This window comes from Rattus norvegicus, chromosome 1 (genome assembly GCF_021556685.1).
Source record: "Rattus norvegicus strain SHRSP/BbbUtx chromosome 1, alternate assembly SHRSP_T2T, whole genome shotgun sequence".
Taxonomy (NCBI): Eukaryota; Metazoa; Chordata; class Mammalia; order Rodentia; family Muridae; genus Rattus; species Rattus norvegicus.
In genome coordinates this window covers 76544813-76559789 of record NC_141534.1, presented here as the reverse complement: position 1 = coordinate 76559789, position 14977 = coordinate 76544813, and the positions used below count along the sequence as shown (strand labels likewise).

The window sequence follows — 14977 nt, the reverse complement described above, 5'->3', positions numbered from 1 at the left end:
GCTGAATAGTATTCCATTGTGTAAACGAACCACAATTTCTGTATCCATTCCTCTGTTGAAGGGCATCTGGATTCTTTCCAACTTCTGGTTATTATAAATAAGGCTGGCATGAACATAGTGGAGCACGTGTCTTTGTTATATGTTCGAGAATCTTTTTTCCTCCAGCTTTATTATGCTGGGTCTTTCTTATTTACATTTCAAATGTTATTCCCTTTCCTGGTTTCCGGGTCAACATCCCCCTAAACCCTCTCCTTGCCCTTCTATGTGGGTGTTCCCTTCCACATCTTCCTCCCATTACCGCCCTCCCCCAAGAATCCTGTTCACTGGGGGTCCAGCCTTTGCAGGACCAAGGGCTTCCCTTTCCACTGGTGCTCTTACTACGCTATTCATTGCTACATATGTGGTTGGAGCCCAGGGTCAGTTCATGTATTGTCTTTGGGTAGTGACTTAGTCCCTGGAAGCTCTGGTTGGTTGGCATTGTTGTTCATATGGGGTGTCAAGCCCCTTTAAGCTCTTTCAGTCCTTACTCTGATTCTTTCCACAAGGGTCCCATTTTCAGTTTAGTGGTTTGCTGCTGGCATTTGCCTATGTATTTGCTGTATTTTGGGTGTGTCTCTCAGGAGAGATCTACATCCGGTTCTTGTCGGCCTGCACTTTTTTGCTTCATCCATCTTATCTAGTTAGGTGGCTGTATATGTATGGGCCACAGTGGGGCAGGGGTTCCTTCTGCCTCTGTTTTAAACTTTGCCTCCCTATTCCCTGCCAAGGTTATTCTTGTTCCCCTTTTAAAGAAGTAGTGAAGCATTCACATTTTGATCATCCCTCTTGAGTTTCATGTGTTCTATGCATCTAGGGTAATTGAAGTATTTGGGCTAATATCCATTTATCAATGAGTGCATATCATGTGTGTTTTTCTGTGATTGGGTTACCTCACTCAGGTTGATATTTTCCAGTGCCATCCATTTGTCTATGAATTTCATAAAGGCATTGTTTTCGATAGCTGAGTAATATTCCATTGTGTAGATGTACCACGTTTTCTGTATCCATTCCTCTGTTGAGGGCATCTGAGTTCTTTCCAGCTTCTGGATATTATAAATAAGGCTGCTATGAACATAGTGGAGCACGTGTCTTTGTTATATGTTGGGGCATCTCTTGGGTATGTGCCCAAGAGTGGCACAGCTGGGTCCCCAGGTAGTGCAATGTCCAATTTTCTGAGGAACCTCCAGATTGATTTCCAGAATAGTTGTACCGGTCTGCAATCCCACCACAATGGAGGAGTGTTTCCCTTTCTCCACGTCCTCACCATGGAGTATCTTTTGGGCATATGTCCAGAAGTGATATTGCTGTGTGTAATATTTGAGGAACTGTCAGAATGATTTCCTGAGTGGTTGAACCACCTTGCAAAACTATTCTCAAGAATAAAGGAACTTCTGGGGGAATCACCATCCCTGACTTCAAGCAGCATTACAGATCAATAGAGATAAAAACCGCATGGTATTGGTGCAGAGACTGGCAAGTAGAACAATGGAATATAATTGAAGACCCAGAAATGATCCCACACACCTATGGTTAGTTGATCTTTGACAAGGAGCTAAAATCATCCAGTGGAAAAAAGACAGCATTTTCAACATACGGTGCTGGTTCTACTAGTGGTCAGCATGTGGGAGATTTCAAAGTGATCCATTCTAATCACCTTGTTCATAGCTGAAATCCAAGTGGATCAGAGACCTCCACATAAAACCAAATAGAATATGGGGGAGATCCTTGAACACATTGGCACAAGGGAAATATTTTTGAGCAGAACACCAATGGTTTATGCTCTAAGAGAAAGAATTGATAAATGGGAGTTCAAAAATTGCAAAGCTTTTTTTTCTTTTTTTTTCAGAGCTGGGGACCGAACCCCAGGCCTTGCTCTTGCTAGGCAAGAGCTCTACCACTGAGCTAAATCTCCAGCCCAGTTGAAATCTTTTGTAAGGCAAAAGACACTGTTAATAGTGCAAAAGGGCAAACAACAGATAGGGAAAAGATCTTTACCAATCCTACTTCAGATAAATGGCTAATATCCAATATATACAAAGAATTCAAGAAGGTAGACTCCAGAGAGCTAAATAACTCTATTCAGTAATGGGGTACAGAGGTAAACAACAAATCCTCGGCTGAGGAATGCAAAATGGTGAGAAACACCTAAATAAATGTTCAACATGGTTAGTCATCAGAGAAACGGAAATTGAAACAACCCTGAGATTTCACCTGACATCAGTCAGAATGGCTAAGATCAAAAACCAAGTTGCAGCAGATGCTGGTGAGGGTGTGGAGAAAGAGGAACACTCCTTTGTTGTTGGGCGTATTGCAGGCTGGTACAACAACTGTGACTGTGGATGATCTTTTTCTTTCTTCCTTTTTTTTTAAATAAACATTTATTTATTTATTTTGTGTATGTGAGTACACTGTTGCTGTACCCCGACACACCAGAAGAGGGCTTCAGATCCCATTACAGGTAATTGTGAGCCACCTTATGGTTTCTGGTTATTGAACTCAAGACTTGTGGAAGAACAGTCAGTGTCCTCAGCTGGCGAGCCTTCTCTCCAGACTGAAAAAAGTTACTTTTTTCCTTTAAATCATACATGAATTACTGTTAGGTACAATTGTATATTCTTCAGATGTGTAATTTTGTGATTTTTTAAAAACACATCTACATTATGAATTCCCTGAAATCATATAAGGATAAAACAGGACATCATAATATATAAGTAAAAGACAAGCATCATAAGCAAAACCTCCCAAAATACCCGTGGGTTGATTTTGTGTTGGCCTCATGTGCTCTTCAGTGTGCTTTGCATAGTAGTGTGACTTTGTTGGAAAAATGAAATTTTCTTTACAAGTGTTTATCAATTGTGGTTGGCTTCTGGGGTACAGAAGAAATCTGTGTCCACATCTCTCAGCACTGGGACAGGATGTGACACCGACCCGTGCTGGCCCTGTGAATATTGCCACATTTTTTCGAGTCCATATTTGCATCAAACTCTTATGTCTGGAAAGCATAGTTTCCTTGGGGTCCTTCATGTCCTGTGGCTCTCACAGTTTCTCCAACTCCTATTCCTCAAAGTTCCCTGAGCCAAGAAAAATGCAGACATTCCATTCATGACTCAGTGTTTTTAGACCTGTATCTGCTCATTGTTCAGTTGTGGGTCTCTGATTAGTTCACATCTCCTGCAGTAGGAAGCTTCTCTGATAAATGTAAGTAAGATATTGATCTAGGAATCATTTTATTGGGATGTTCCTTTAAAAAATAGTAGCACCCACAACACTTCCTCTTTACTCAGCGGGCTGCCATCCTAAGGAACACCAGGTAGCATTTTGTCACCAAACCTTGGCTTGCCAACTCCACTGAATGCAAAGAGCTATAAACTATACCACATCCTCCTATTTCCCACCCTACAGCCCTGCATGCTTTCCAGGAGGCCTGCTGCCACCAGGAACACCAACTAACCCTATTCCTCCTAAGCCCAGGCATACCGGATGACATTAAGATAACACACACACACACACACACACACACACACACACACACACACCCCAAACAAACAAGGAAATGACCCTAAATACAGTTTATAAACATGACAGAGGCCTTCAAAGGTGAATGGGTTAATCCCTTAAAAAAATACAATCAATAGCTGAATGAAATTCCAGTCAGATGGGACAAAATATTTTATTATTTTATAGTTTCAGAAGAGTGTGGGTTCAGGAAGCAAAGACCCCCAGTACATGAGGGACAAATATTTGTTTAACAAGGAATCACCTCATCATAAAACTTCTTGCCTCAGAACCCCAAACAGTTTTGCTCCCTGGACTTCTATCACAACGCATTTTTCTGACAGAAAATTTTGGATCATCAGATTCATTTCGCAGAGTGTAGAACATTGAAAGCTGTCCTTTCTCTTTAGATTATTTGCCAGCTGCGTGGTGGGTCTGTCTATGACTTTGCCAGGCCTCAGCAGCTAGAATCGAAAGGACTATGAGGACCAGGACAGCCATTCCCATCCTGATGAGATTCTCCGTTGTGTGATCCTGGTTTTCTGGGGCTGTGGTATTAGATACAGAAGTCACAGAAGTTAGGGATGAAACATCCATCCAGGGCCCTTGTTTTCCTGAAGAGGATAAGATTCTACTCTTTCCCATGCTACGAGGTGGACTTCTCTTTATTCAATTGTCTGAGGTTTGGGTATGTTGTAGGATGGACAGATTGTCTCAGCTAGTCCTGAGAATAGAAGAGTAGGATGTGTGTGTACTTAAGAGACCTTAGTGTTTCTTCTGAGTTCCACGTAATCATTTAATGTAGATGCCCATCATTCTTGCCATACATAATCATGGAGTTCTGGGATGAACCTTCCCTGTGGCGTACCTGTGTACCCTCTCTTAATTCTTACTAAATTCTTCAGGACTATTTTGCTAATAAAAAAGCCTATGACATACCAGTGATACCAGTAAATTCAGAATAGAACAAATTGACAATTCATTCAGATAGTGGGCCGCAGGTCACTGTTCTGAGCAACAAAAGGCCATTTTCTTAGTATGGTTCTTCTGGTGAGGCCTTTAGAGGTTGTGCAGACTCTGATTAGCAATATGGTTTTTTTCTTTTTCTGAGAGTTGGTTCCCTTGTGACATTTAGACCCTTCCATTTCAAACTTGATCTTACCATTCCTCTAGTGTGTGTGTGTGTGTTTGTGTGTGTGTGTGTGTGTGTGTGTGTAAGTGTGTGTGTGTGTGTAAAAACCAGAAAGAGCGTGAATGATAGGCTATTAGGATTTTATCTAAGAGTTTTCCACATAACACAGCTATCTTACATTATGCATAGAACCTAAGCCTTATACATGTACCTCTTACTATTCTTGTCTTTACAAATAATAATTACTGTGACAACAGGATGTGTCACACTGTTAGTAGAGAGTGATGATGATCCCCTATACTTTAGAAGACTCAAGGATCAGTGGAAGAGAGTCCATGGAGATCCTATCCCAAAATCTTCTCTTTTTTAGACAGGTGTACCAAGGCCTACCAGAGGGCATTCTTAGCTGTCACCTCTCAAATGAAGCCTGAATCATACATTTCTTCTATTTAACTTGGGAGGAAATGTTTCAGACTTCCTAATGCAATAGGTTTGATTGCAAGTGTTGGATTTTATTTTCCTTAATGTGAAAATTGTTATGTTCTAGTCCTCATGGAGAATTTTGTCTGGAAGGGATTATGTATGTGTTTGAATCTGATTTAAACAGAGGGATAGTATAGAACAATTGTAACTGTTACACCAAGGCTACGTCCTCTCCTATAAGTAGGGTGGTCTATGGCTGCAGTGAGAGCAAGGGCATGAGAGAGATCCTGTGAATACTGTTTATTTGTGGGTGTGAAGATGATGTTGTCACTGTGGACCAGTTTCTGCTTAGGATCTTATAACTGTCTGTTGCCTTTCAAAAATGCTCTTTCAAACTCCATGACTCGTCTTCATTCCATTAGCAGGCAGAATAGTGCTCATCTCCAGAATGATTCTGTTAATGCCCCCCCCCACCATTATGAGGACAAATACCCATCTGACTCTCACTCTCCAGCATTCAAACCCTATGCTAGCTAATATTTGTTGTAAATGGAGAATGCTGAGAAACCCATTCAGCTCAGAAAGATCTGGATAACTTCACCTGGGACCCCAATCTGCAGAGTCACTGCTCTGTGACAGCAGGTATAGAGATGAGTGGAGGTATCTATAGCACCTGAAGATGTTCCTGAGGTTGGAGTCACAGACCTTCTGCAGAGTCCTAGAATTATGACTCATGAGCAAGACTGAAGGAGCCTGAATCCCCTGCCATGGCAACTTGACACACCCTTGCCATGCATCAGCATGTTTTCATGAGACTCACTGCAGAGTAAGGTTTTGCAGACTTCCTCAGTCTGGAGAGGTCACAGCTACCACCAGCATAGAAAAAACTAAGACGTGTGAATTAGGCTTCTCTCATTTATAGGAAAAGGAACAGCATCCCAGAGAGAGAAGCGCTTCTCCAAGTAGAATCTCCTGATCCCAGAATTAGGTCTAGCCTATCTGGGCCTATGTGCGAACAGAATCTATATTAGCCCCATTAGGCCTGACTCTATGCGGGTGAAATATTGTTTTTTAGGGGAATCATGGAGAGGGGCCTTTCTGGGTTCCTTGCTCATAAACTTACCCATCTGCCCGATCATCCAGGATGAGGCTAAATGAGTCTGTTTGGATGCTATCTTCTGTATTCCAACAGTTAAGCCTCAGCCTAAGGTTTGTCCTTTGGGACATTTTATTATTCTTTCATACTCACAAGCTCAAATGACAGAAGTGAGAACTGTGATTAATAAGAGCTGTTTGTTAGACTGCCTGTGTTTGTAGCATGCTCCCTATAAAGAGGTGCCTAATACTTACTGGCTGTTGTGATGAACCTTTTAGCTGGCCAGCTGGAGGCTTCGATGGATTCTATGAGACAGAACAAGAAGAGGATGTTCTTTGTGTTGTGTGTGCTACATATGCTCTGTAAGCTCCCTAAGACAGAGTGATCATTACAGGAATGATTATTGCTTCTATCCATTTCTATGCTGTGGACTGTGCCCTGTGACCATCCATTCATATTGTCCTCTTAATCCCACTCAAATCAAAAGATCTCTTATGCTTTGTGGGTGACACTGAGATGTCAGCACCACCTTACCTGAGACTATGAGCTCCACAGGGGCACTGGCAAATGACAACAGGTAGAGAGATGAGTCGGGAGAACCATAGCACCTGTAGGTGCCCGAGAGCTTGGATGTCACAGCTCTCATGGAGAATTCTGACTGGTACTGTTGATCTTGGAACTTTGACTTTCGTCGAAGGGGTGGCTGGCCTGATCCCTCCTTTGACAGAATGAAAGTGTCCACAGGGTACATTGACCAACACAGCAGGGTCACATTCTCTCCTGAGTGTACTGTGGAGTTAGGCATCACTGAGAGGGAAGGAGCGAGATCAAGCTGTCCTAAAGAGAAGAGGGATAATCAGGGGCTGGCTTCCTAGTTCTGAGCTCAGACCACACATGATTTCACCCTGAGAACATGGAACTCAGTCTCTTTCATCTGACTGAGCTCACCTCCTGCTGATCTGTCACTGACTCTGCTCCGCCACAAATCCCTGTCCCTTCCTAACCCTCAGCTACTAGGCTCCTCCCTGACAGCATGAGCAAGAGGCTAGGTGCCTGATTGAATCTCTGTAGATCCTCACCTGTGATCAGGATGTCCAGGGGGTCACTGGAGGCTGACCACTCAGAGGAGAGGTTGTGTGCACCATAGCATCTGTATTGGCCTCCAGTGGAGTGTCTCCCATAGCCCAGTGTGAAGTTGGTCATGGAGAGGCCAGCCTTGGTCCACTGGCTAAAGGATTCTATGATGTCAGTTCCCCCTTCTTTGTACAGAGCAAATTTGTCATACTTGGTGTCAGAGTAACACTGCAGTGTGAGGCTCATTCCAGGTTCCAGTATATGGCCTTGATGACTTAGCAGAGAGGGCTTCCTCGATGGTCCTAAAAGAAAGGTGATAGCTATGGACTGAAGTTTGGTCCTTACTAAGTATCTTTGCCCTCCCATCCTGCCCAGCACATGTCACAACTTTTCCCTCAGCAGGGCTGTTTGAGAACACAGGCTCTCCATTTAGTCCTCCTATACCTGCAACTCTGCAGAGGGGCAGGCCATGGCAAGGGCTTAGGGTCTCAGAAAATGATCAGAGAATGACAGAGGGTACTTACCTGAGATGAATATTTTTAGGAGCTCACTGGGTACTGACCACAACTGTGGGGTATGCTTGTAGTAACCATAACATCTGAATGTCCCTGAGTAGTTTGGAGTCATAGGTCCCATAACAAACAGGGCTTGGTGTTGTCCAGTAGAAGGTATATACTCTGCGTCTAGTGAGCTGGTGAACTTCTGATCTTCCTTGGTGAGAATGAATTTATCATAGTTGCTGTGTGAGGTACAGTGGAGTGTTACGTTCCCTCCCTCTGGCACCACAGGGCTGGGCAGTCCTGACAGCTTGACTCCATAGTAGTAGATTCCTGGGCGAGAAAAAGGCAGTCTGTTACATGTTCTCACACATTCACAATGTTCTCTAGGTCCACTCTGTGGGACAGGAATACTCCTGAGAGCAGAGCCTGGTGATGAGAATCTGAATGTGTCCTTACCTGTCACCACCAGCTCCAGGGTGTCACTGGGCTCTGACCAGCCAGCTGAGCTGTAACAGTAGCAGCGATATTGCCCTGCATGCCTTTGTGTCACAGAAGGGATGAGGAACTTGGCCTTGTTCCCAGGCTGTTGTAGGGTCTGTGTGCTCTGTGTATTGTGGCTTCCCTCCTTATGCAGAAAATATATTTCTGCATCCAGGTCCCCCTGACACCAGATGGTCATGGCTCTTCCAGAGCGGATCACAGAGCCTGGTTCAGCCTTGATGGTTGTTTTTTGCAGTTTCCCTACATAGAAGTAGGAGAGAAGTACATGGCTGGGTTTGAAAGTGGCATAGACAATGTCATACCAGTGGATGTTTTTTTTTAATATTATTTTTCTCTCATACCATACACTGGAAACAGCCTCCCATCCTTGCATCTTTCGTAATATGAGACAATCCTCCCCACCTCCTCTGTCCTCCAAGTTCACTGCTCCTCTCTCTCCTTTCAGAGAATGAATGTTTTTCAGTGCTATCAAATAACATGGCATAATAAGATGCCAGAACTCTAGGAACGCACCCTCATATTAAGACTGGACAAGGTAAACCAGTGGTAGAAAAAAGATCCCACGTATAGGTGCAAGTACCAGAGACATTTCCATTCCCACTATTAGGAGTCCAAGAAGAAACTAGAGCAAGCCAGGTGGTTGTTGCATGCACATTGAATCAGAGCACTCAGGAGGCAGAGGCAGGGAACTCTGAGTTGGAGGGGAGCTTGGTCTACATGGTGAGCTCCAGGACAGTTAACCATGACTGTACAGTGAATTCCCCCAAACACCAAAAAAACAAGCAAGCAAGCAAGCAAGCAAGCAAGTGAACAAATATCAAAACTTCAAAACAACCACAGCAACAGGCCTGAGGCAGACCCATGAAGGCTCTGTGAGCCCTTATGATTCCTGCTTCGTTGATTCTGTGGTCCATGTTCCTCCTGGTATTCTCAACCACTATTGCAATCCTCCCTCTCTCTGTCCTTCTGGATTCCCTGAGCTCTAGTGGATTATGCTGAAGTTGATCCAGACTAACAGAAGACCTCATGAAGAATAATCTTTCTATTGCACACCTTGGGCTTGGCTATCACTGCCAGCCTTGGATTCTGTATTTTGGGTCCCAGTATTTCCTGGCTGTGTGTCAAAGTTCTAAAATGTCCTGTATCCTCATAAACAGCACATAAGCAGTCTGTGAGCACCTGTATCATTGAATATCATTCTGTGGAAAGACTGGGGTTCCTCACCTGACACCAGGAGCTCCACTGGTTCACTAGGAGCTGACCACACTTGTGGTGTGTGTTTTTCATAGCTGTAGCATCTGAATATCCATCTCTGGTTGGAGGTCAAAGGGCCCACATAGAACAGGGCATGACACTTCTCAGTATAGCGGTTACACTCTGGGTCCTTCCTCCAGGAGTGTTTCTGAGATCCTTCTACAGTAAGAATCAACGTGTGATTGTCCTGTGAGGGCTCACATTTGAGGGTGACATACCCTCCTGAGGTCACCACAGGGTTGGTCTGGGCTGAAAGGCTGGGTTTCGAGTAGGCTCCTAGGAGAGAAGGAGGAATCAGTTAAATGTCCACCCAGGGAAACAGTCAAAATCTGAGAGTCCTGGGGCCCTGTGTGTTCTCTCACCTGTGACCACTAGCTCCAGGGGCTCACTGTAGTCTGATGACTTAGTCTGAGTCCTGTAGGAGCATTGATATTGCCCTGCATTTTGCTGGTCTACATTTAAGAATAAGAATTCAGTCTTGTTTGTTCGTTTCTGATTGTTCTTTGGAACTCTTCTCTGTAGGTTTCCATTTCTATAGAGATCAGACTCTTTGGCTCCAATGGTCTCCTCACAAATGAAGGTCACCTTAGTTTCCATTGAGACCACAGAATCTGGCTGTGCTCTGAGGATAGGTTTAGGGAGGGACCCTGCAAGCAACAGAGCAGCTAAGACTCAGGACACACATGCTCAGATTGCAGTCCTTAACAGGATGACCTTCCAGCTACCCCCAGAATAACACACATGTGGTGTTTTCCACCATCACTACCCAGGCATGGCTCCTGGATATGAAGAGAAGAGCATTTCAGGAGAGCTGCAGACACTCACCTGTCAGCACTGGGATCCAGAGGCCCAGAGTCAGTCCTAGAAGAGAGTTCTTTGTAAGAGATTTGTTTGTAAGACTGAGTAAGTCCTCCCCTCTGCAGAATTTCCTGAGACCCTGTGGTTTCCTGATTGGTGAGCGCTGAGCTCCAGACCCTGATCATTTCTAGACCTCAGTATCCCCTCCCCCTCTTCACTTCTCACCAAGACAGATCAGGGCTGTGAAGGTGAAGGTCATGGCATCTCCTCTCAGAGGCTGCAACTCTGCTTGAGAGCAGAGCTACAGAGCTTTTCTGAAGGATTGGAAACAGGGTGTGGCCCTGGAAGCAGGGCAGTCCCCATGATTGATCAATTTTTAGCAGCCCTACAGGAAGGGAAACTGCCCTCCTCAGGCACCCTGCTCTAACTTCCTCAATGCTGTGGCTAGGCCAGGCAGTAGAACTCTGTAATCAGGCCTTACACAGATGACATTTCCTCAGCCCACCAGTGTCTGCCTCAGCTGTGCACATCACTGTCAGAACTATATTGTAGCAGACATGTGGAAACGTCTCAGAGAACTGTATAAAATTGTCATTTTGCTCTTTTCTTTTCACATTTTTATGTGAAATATTTCCTTCTTTCCACATTTTGATGTTTCTAAGGAGTGTCCTGCTGTGCATATCTCCTTGGAGTGAGATTTACAGCCTTTTCTTCACAATCTCACGTGACACATTACCAGTGGGGAGTACAATTTCTCTTTTTTTTTCTTCAGTATTTGTTGTTTCTTTACAATTTTTTGATACATATTTCTATCCATCTTTTAGTGTTTGTTTTTATATATGTTTATGTGTGTGCATGTAAGTCAAAGTATATATATAGAGGTTAAAATTTTCATTGTGCTTTGTTCCTTTTCTCACTTTTCTGTGAAATATTTCCTTCTTTTCAACATTTTGATGTTTCTGAGAAGGATCCTGCTGTGTATCTCTGCTTGAAATGAGATTTACAGCCTTATCTTCATAATCTCACGTGACATTATTACTATTCTCTCTTTGTCTTCAATATTTGTGTTTTCCTTTACAATTATATGGATACATATTTCTGTTCATCTTTTAGTGTTTGTTGTTATGTGTGTGTATTTTTATGTATGTATATATAGGTTTATGTGAGTCAAAGTACATACATGGAGGTCAGAATACGACTTCAGCAATCCATTTCCCTTGTACAATGTGGACCTGTCAATCAGAGTCAGGCCTTAGGTTGGCAGCAGGCACGTATGTTCTGAGCCATCTCACTTGCCCAACACCTACCATCATCATTTTCCTAGGTCCTTCTGCTCAGTCAATAAAGTATGTGATCATGGGCAGATTGCAAACAGGCCTCCAGGCTTACTAGAGTTTCTTGTGGATATTGATCCAAATACATCTCCAGGTTTTTTTGAGTTTCTTGGGATATAGATTTGCACTGTGTAAATATGGCCATGATTCTTCTTGCCGCAGTTCAACCCACAGTGGTGTGGGGATGGGCAGCATTTTTGAGCCTGACTCTATCCACATGTTTCAGTTGTAAACTTGAGAAGGTAACAAAGGGGTTGCTGGATGATGCTACCACACAAGGGCCCAGCACCAACTGCAGGGTGGATCTTTCTGGATGTTGTAGTCAACCAGGGTTCTGTCTTCCCATCTGCTGGTGTGAAATAACAGCAGTTGCTAGAGTTTTTTTTTTTTCTCTTTTCTTTTACCAAGTGGACACTGCTGAATATTTGGGAAACCAGAATGCTTTTCCTTCTTGTAACTTACTCTGTCTTTGGGAAAAGCTGGCTCTTTCTGTTTATTTATTTATTTACATTTCAATTATTATTCCCATTCCTGGTTTTCCAGACATAACCCTCAATCCCATCCCCCTCCTCTTCTTCTACAAGTGTATTCCCCTCCCCATCCATTCCCCTTCCCATTCCCCCTGACATTTTCCTACACTGCAGGTCCAACCTTGGCAGGACCAAGGTCTTCTCCTTCCATTGGTGCCCAACATGACCATTCTCAGCTACTTATGCAGCTGGAGCCATGGGTCAATCCGTGTATGTTCTTTGGGTATTGGTTTAGTTCCTGGGAGCTCTGGTTGGTTGGCATTGTTGTTATTATGGGGTTGAAAGCCCCTTCAGCTCTTTCAATCCCTTCTCTAATTCTTCAACAGGGGTCCCGTTCTCAGTTCAATGGTGTACTGCTAGCATTTGCCTCTGTATTTGACATGCTCTGGCTGTGTCTCTGAGGAGACATGTATATCCGGTTCCTGTCAGCATGCACTTCTTAGCTTCATCAATCTTATCTAGTTTTGGTGGCTGTATATATATGGGCCACATTTGGGGCCGGCTCTGGATGGCTGTTCCTTCAGTCTCTGCTCCAAACTTTGCCTACATATCCCCTCCTATGAATATTTTTGTTCCCTCTTTTATGAAGGAGTGAAGCATCTTCACTTTGTTCAGCCTTTGCCTTGAGCTTCATGTGATCTGTGGATTGTATATTGGGTAATTTCAGCGTTTGGGATAATATACACTGATCAATGAGTTCATACCATGTGTGTTTTTCTGTGATTGGGTTACCTCACTCAGGATGATATTTTGTAGTTCAATCCATTTGCCTATGAATTTCATGAAGTCATTGTTTCTGATAGCTGAGTAGTACTCCATTGTATAGATGTACCACATTTTCTCTATCCATTCCTCTGTTGAAGGGCATATGGGTTCCTTTTAGCTTCTGTCTATTATAAATAAGGCTGCTATGAACACAGTGGAGCATTAGACTATGATGTATGTTGGAGCATCTTTTGGGTATATTCTCAGGAGAAGTATAGCTGGGTCCTTAAGTTGTTTAATGCACAAGTTTCTGGGGAACCTCCAGGCTGATTTCTAAAGTGGTTGTACCAGTTTGTAATCCCTCCAACAGTGGAGGAGTGTTCCTCTTTCTTCACATCCTCACCAGTATCTGTTGTCACCTGAGTTTTTGATCTTACTCATTCTGACTGGTGTGCGCTAGAATCTCAGTTCTGCTTTGATTTGTGTTTCCCTGATGACTAAGGATATCGAACATTTCTTTAAGTACTTCTCAGCCATTTGATATTCCTCAGCTGAGAATTTTCTTTTAGTTCTGTACCATATTTTTCTTTTCTTTTCTTTTTTTCCAGAGCTGGGGACCGAACCCAGGGCCTTGCGCTTGCTAGGCAAGCGCTCTACCACTGAGCTAAATCCCCAACCCCTGTACCATATTTTTTAATTGGTTGATTTGTCTCTATGGAGTCTAACTTGGTGAATACTTTGTATATTTTGGATGTATATCAGATGTAGGATTGGTAAAAATCTTTTCGCAAGCTGTTGGTTTCCATTTTGTCCTAATGACAGTGTCTTTTGCTTTACAGAAACTTTGCAGTTTTATGAGGTCCCATTTGCCGAGTCTTGATCTTCGAGCATAAGCCATTGGTGTTTTGTTCAGGAAAATTTCCCAGTGCCTATGTGAATGAAACTCTTCCAAATTTTTCTTCTCTTAGTTTGAGTGTATCTGATTTTATGTGGAGGTCCTTGTTCCACTTGGACTTACGCTTTGAACAGGGTGTTGAGAATGGATTGATTTACATTTTTCTATGAGCTGACCACCAGTTTAACCAGCACCTTTTGTTGAAAATGCTTCCTTTTTTTAATTTTTACATTGGATACTTTTAGCTCTTTTGTTAAATATCAAGTGACCATAGGCGTGTTAGTTTATTTCTGAGTCTTCACTTCTGTTCCCCTGATCTACTTGCTTGTCTCTGGACCAATACCATACAGGTTTTTTTAAAATCACTATTGGTCTGTAATACTGCTTGTGGTCAGAGATGGTGCTTTTGCCAGACGTTATTTTGTTTTTGAGTATAGTTTTCCCCATCCTGGCTGTTCTTGTTATTCCAAATGAATTTGCAAATTGCTCTTCCTAACTCTTTTGAAGAATTCAGTTGGAATTTTCATCGAGATTGCATTGAATCTGCTGATCGCTTTCAGCAAAATGGCCATTTTTACTATGGTAACCCTGTCAATTCATGAGCATGGGAAGTCTTTTCATCTTCTGAGATCTTCAATTTCTTTGTTCAGAAACTTGAAGTTCTTGTCATACAGATATTTCACTTGCTTGGTTAAAGTCCCACTGAGGTAGTTTATATTATTTGGGACTATTATGACGAGTGTCGTTTCCATAATTTCTTTTTCAGTCTGTTTATCCTTTGAGTAGAGGAAGGCTACTGATTTGTTAGAGGTAACTTTATACCCAGCCACTTTGCCGAAGTTTTTCCATCTGGATTAGTAGTTCTCTGGTGGAAGTTTTGCAGTTACTTAAGTATACTATCATATCATCTGCAAATTGTCATATTTTGACTTCTTGCTTTCCAATTTGTATTTCTTTGACCTACTTTCATCTCTGGCTAGGACTTCCAGTACTATATTGAACAAGTATGGAGAGATTGGGCAGCCTTGTCTAGTCCCTGACTTTAGTGGGATTGCTTCATGTTTCTCTCTGTTTAGTTTGCTGTTAGCTACTGTTTTGCAGTATATTGTTTTTTGTATGTTTAGGTATGAGACTTGAATTCTTGATCTTTCCAGGACTATTATTGTGAAAGGGTGTTGATTTTGTTAAATCCTTTCTCAGC

The 14977-nt window shown here is 42.9% G+C and overlaps 1 protein-coding gene across 10 annotated transcripts; it reads right to left on the bottom strand.

Moving 5' to 3' along the window:
• Nucleotides 1-3679: 3679 nt before the first annotated feature.
• Pira2 (paired-Ig-like receptor A2) lies at nucleotides 3680-10603 on the bottom strand. Of its 10 annotated transcripts, none has more exons than XM_087568001.1 (10): nucleotides 10538-10603; nucleotides 10340-10375; nucleotides 9877-10161; nucleotides 9485-9790; nucleotides 8216-8500; nucleotides 7784-8089; nucleotides 7265-7561; nucleotides 6720-7022; nucleotides 6440-6490; nucleotides 3680-4258 (listed from the first exon to the last, which is right to left on the bottom strand). In XM_087568001.1, exons 1-10 carry the CDS (start codon nucleotides 10569-10571, stop codon nucleotides 4200-4202), a joined length of 1962 nt encoding a protein of 653 aa, XP_087424127.1. In that variant the 5' UTR covers nucleotides 10572-10603; the 3' UTR covers nucleotides 3680-4199. The 10 variants fall into 10 exon arrangements, with proteins under 10 accessions (XP_087424127.1, XP_087424106.1, XP_087424085.1 ...); NM_001419491.1 differs by having other exon boundaries at nucleotides 3691-4082; nucleotides 10538-10597; XM_087567980.1 differs by having other exon boundaries at nucleotides 7784-8500.
• Between the last annotated feature and the right edge of the window lie 4374 nt (nucleotides 10604-14977).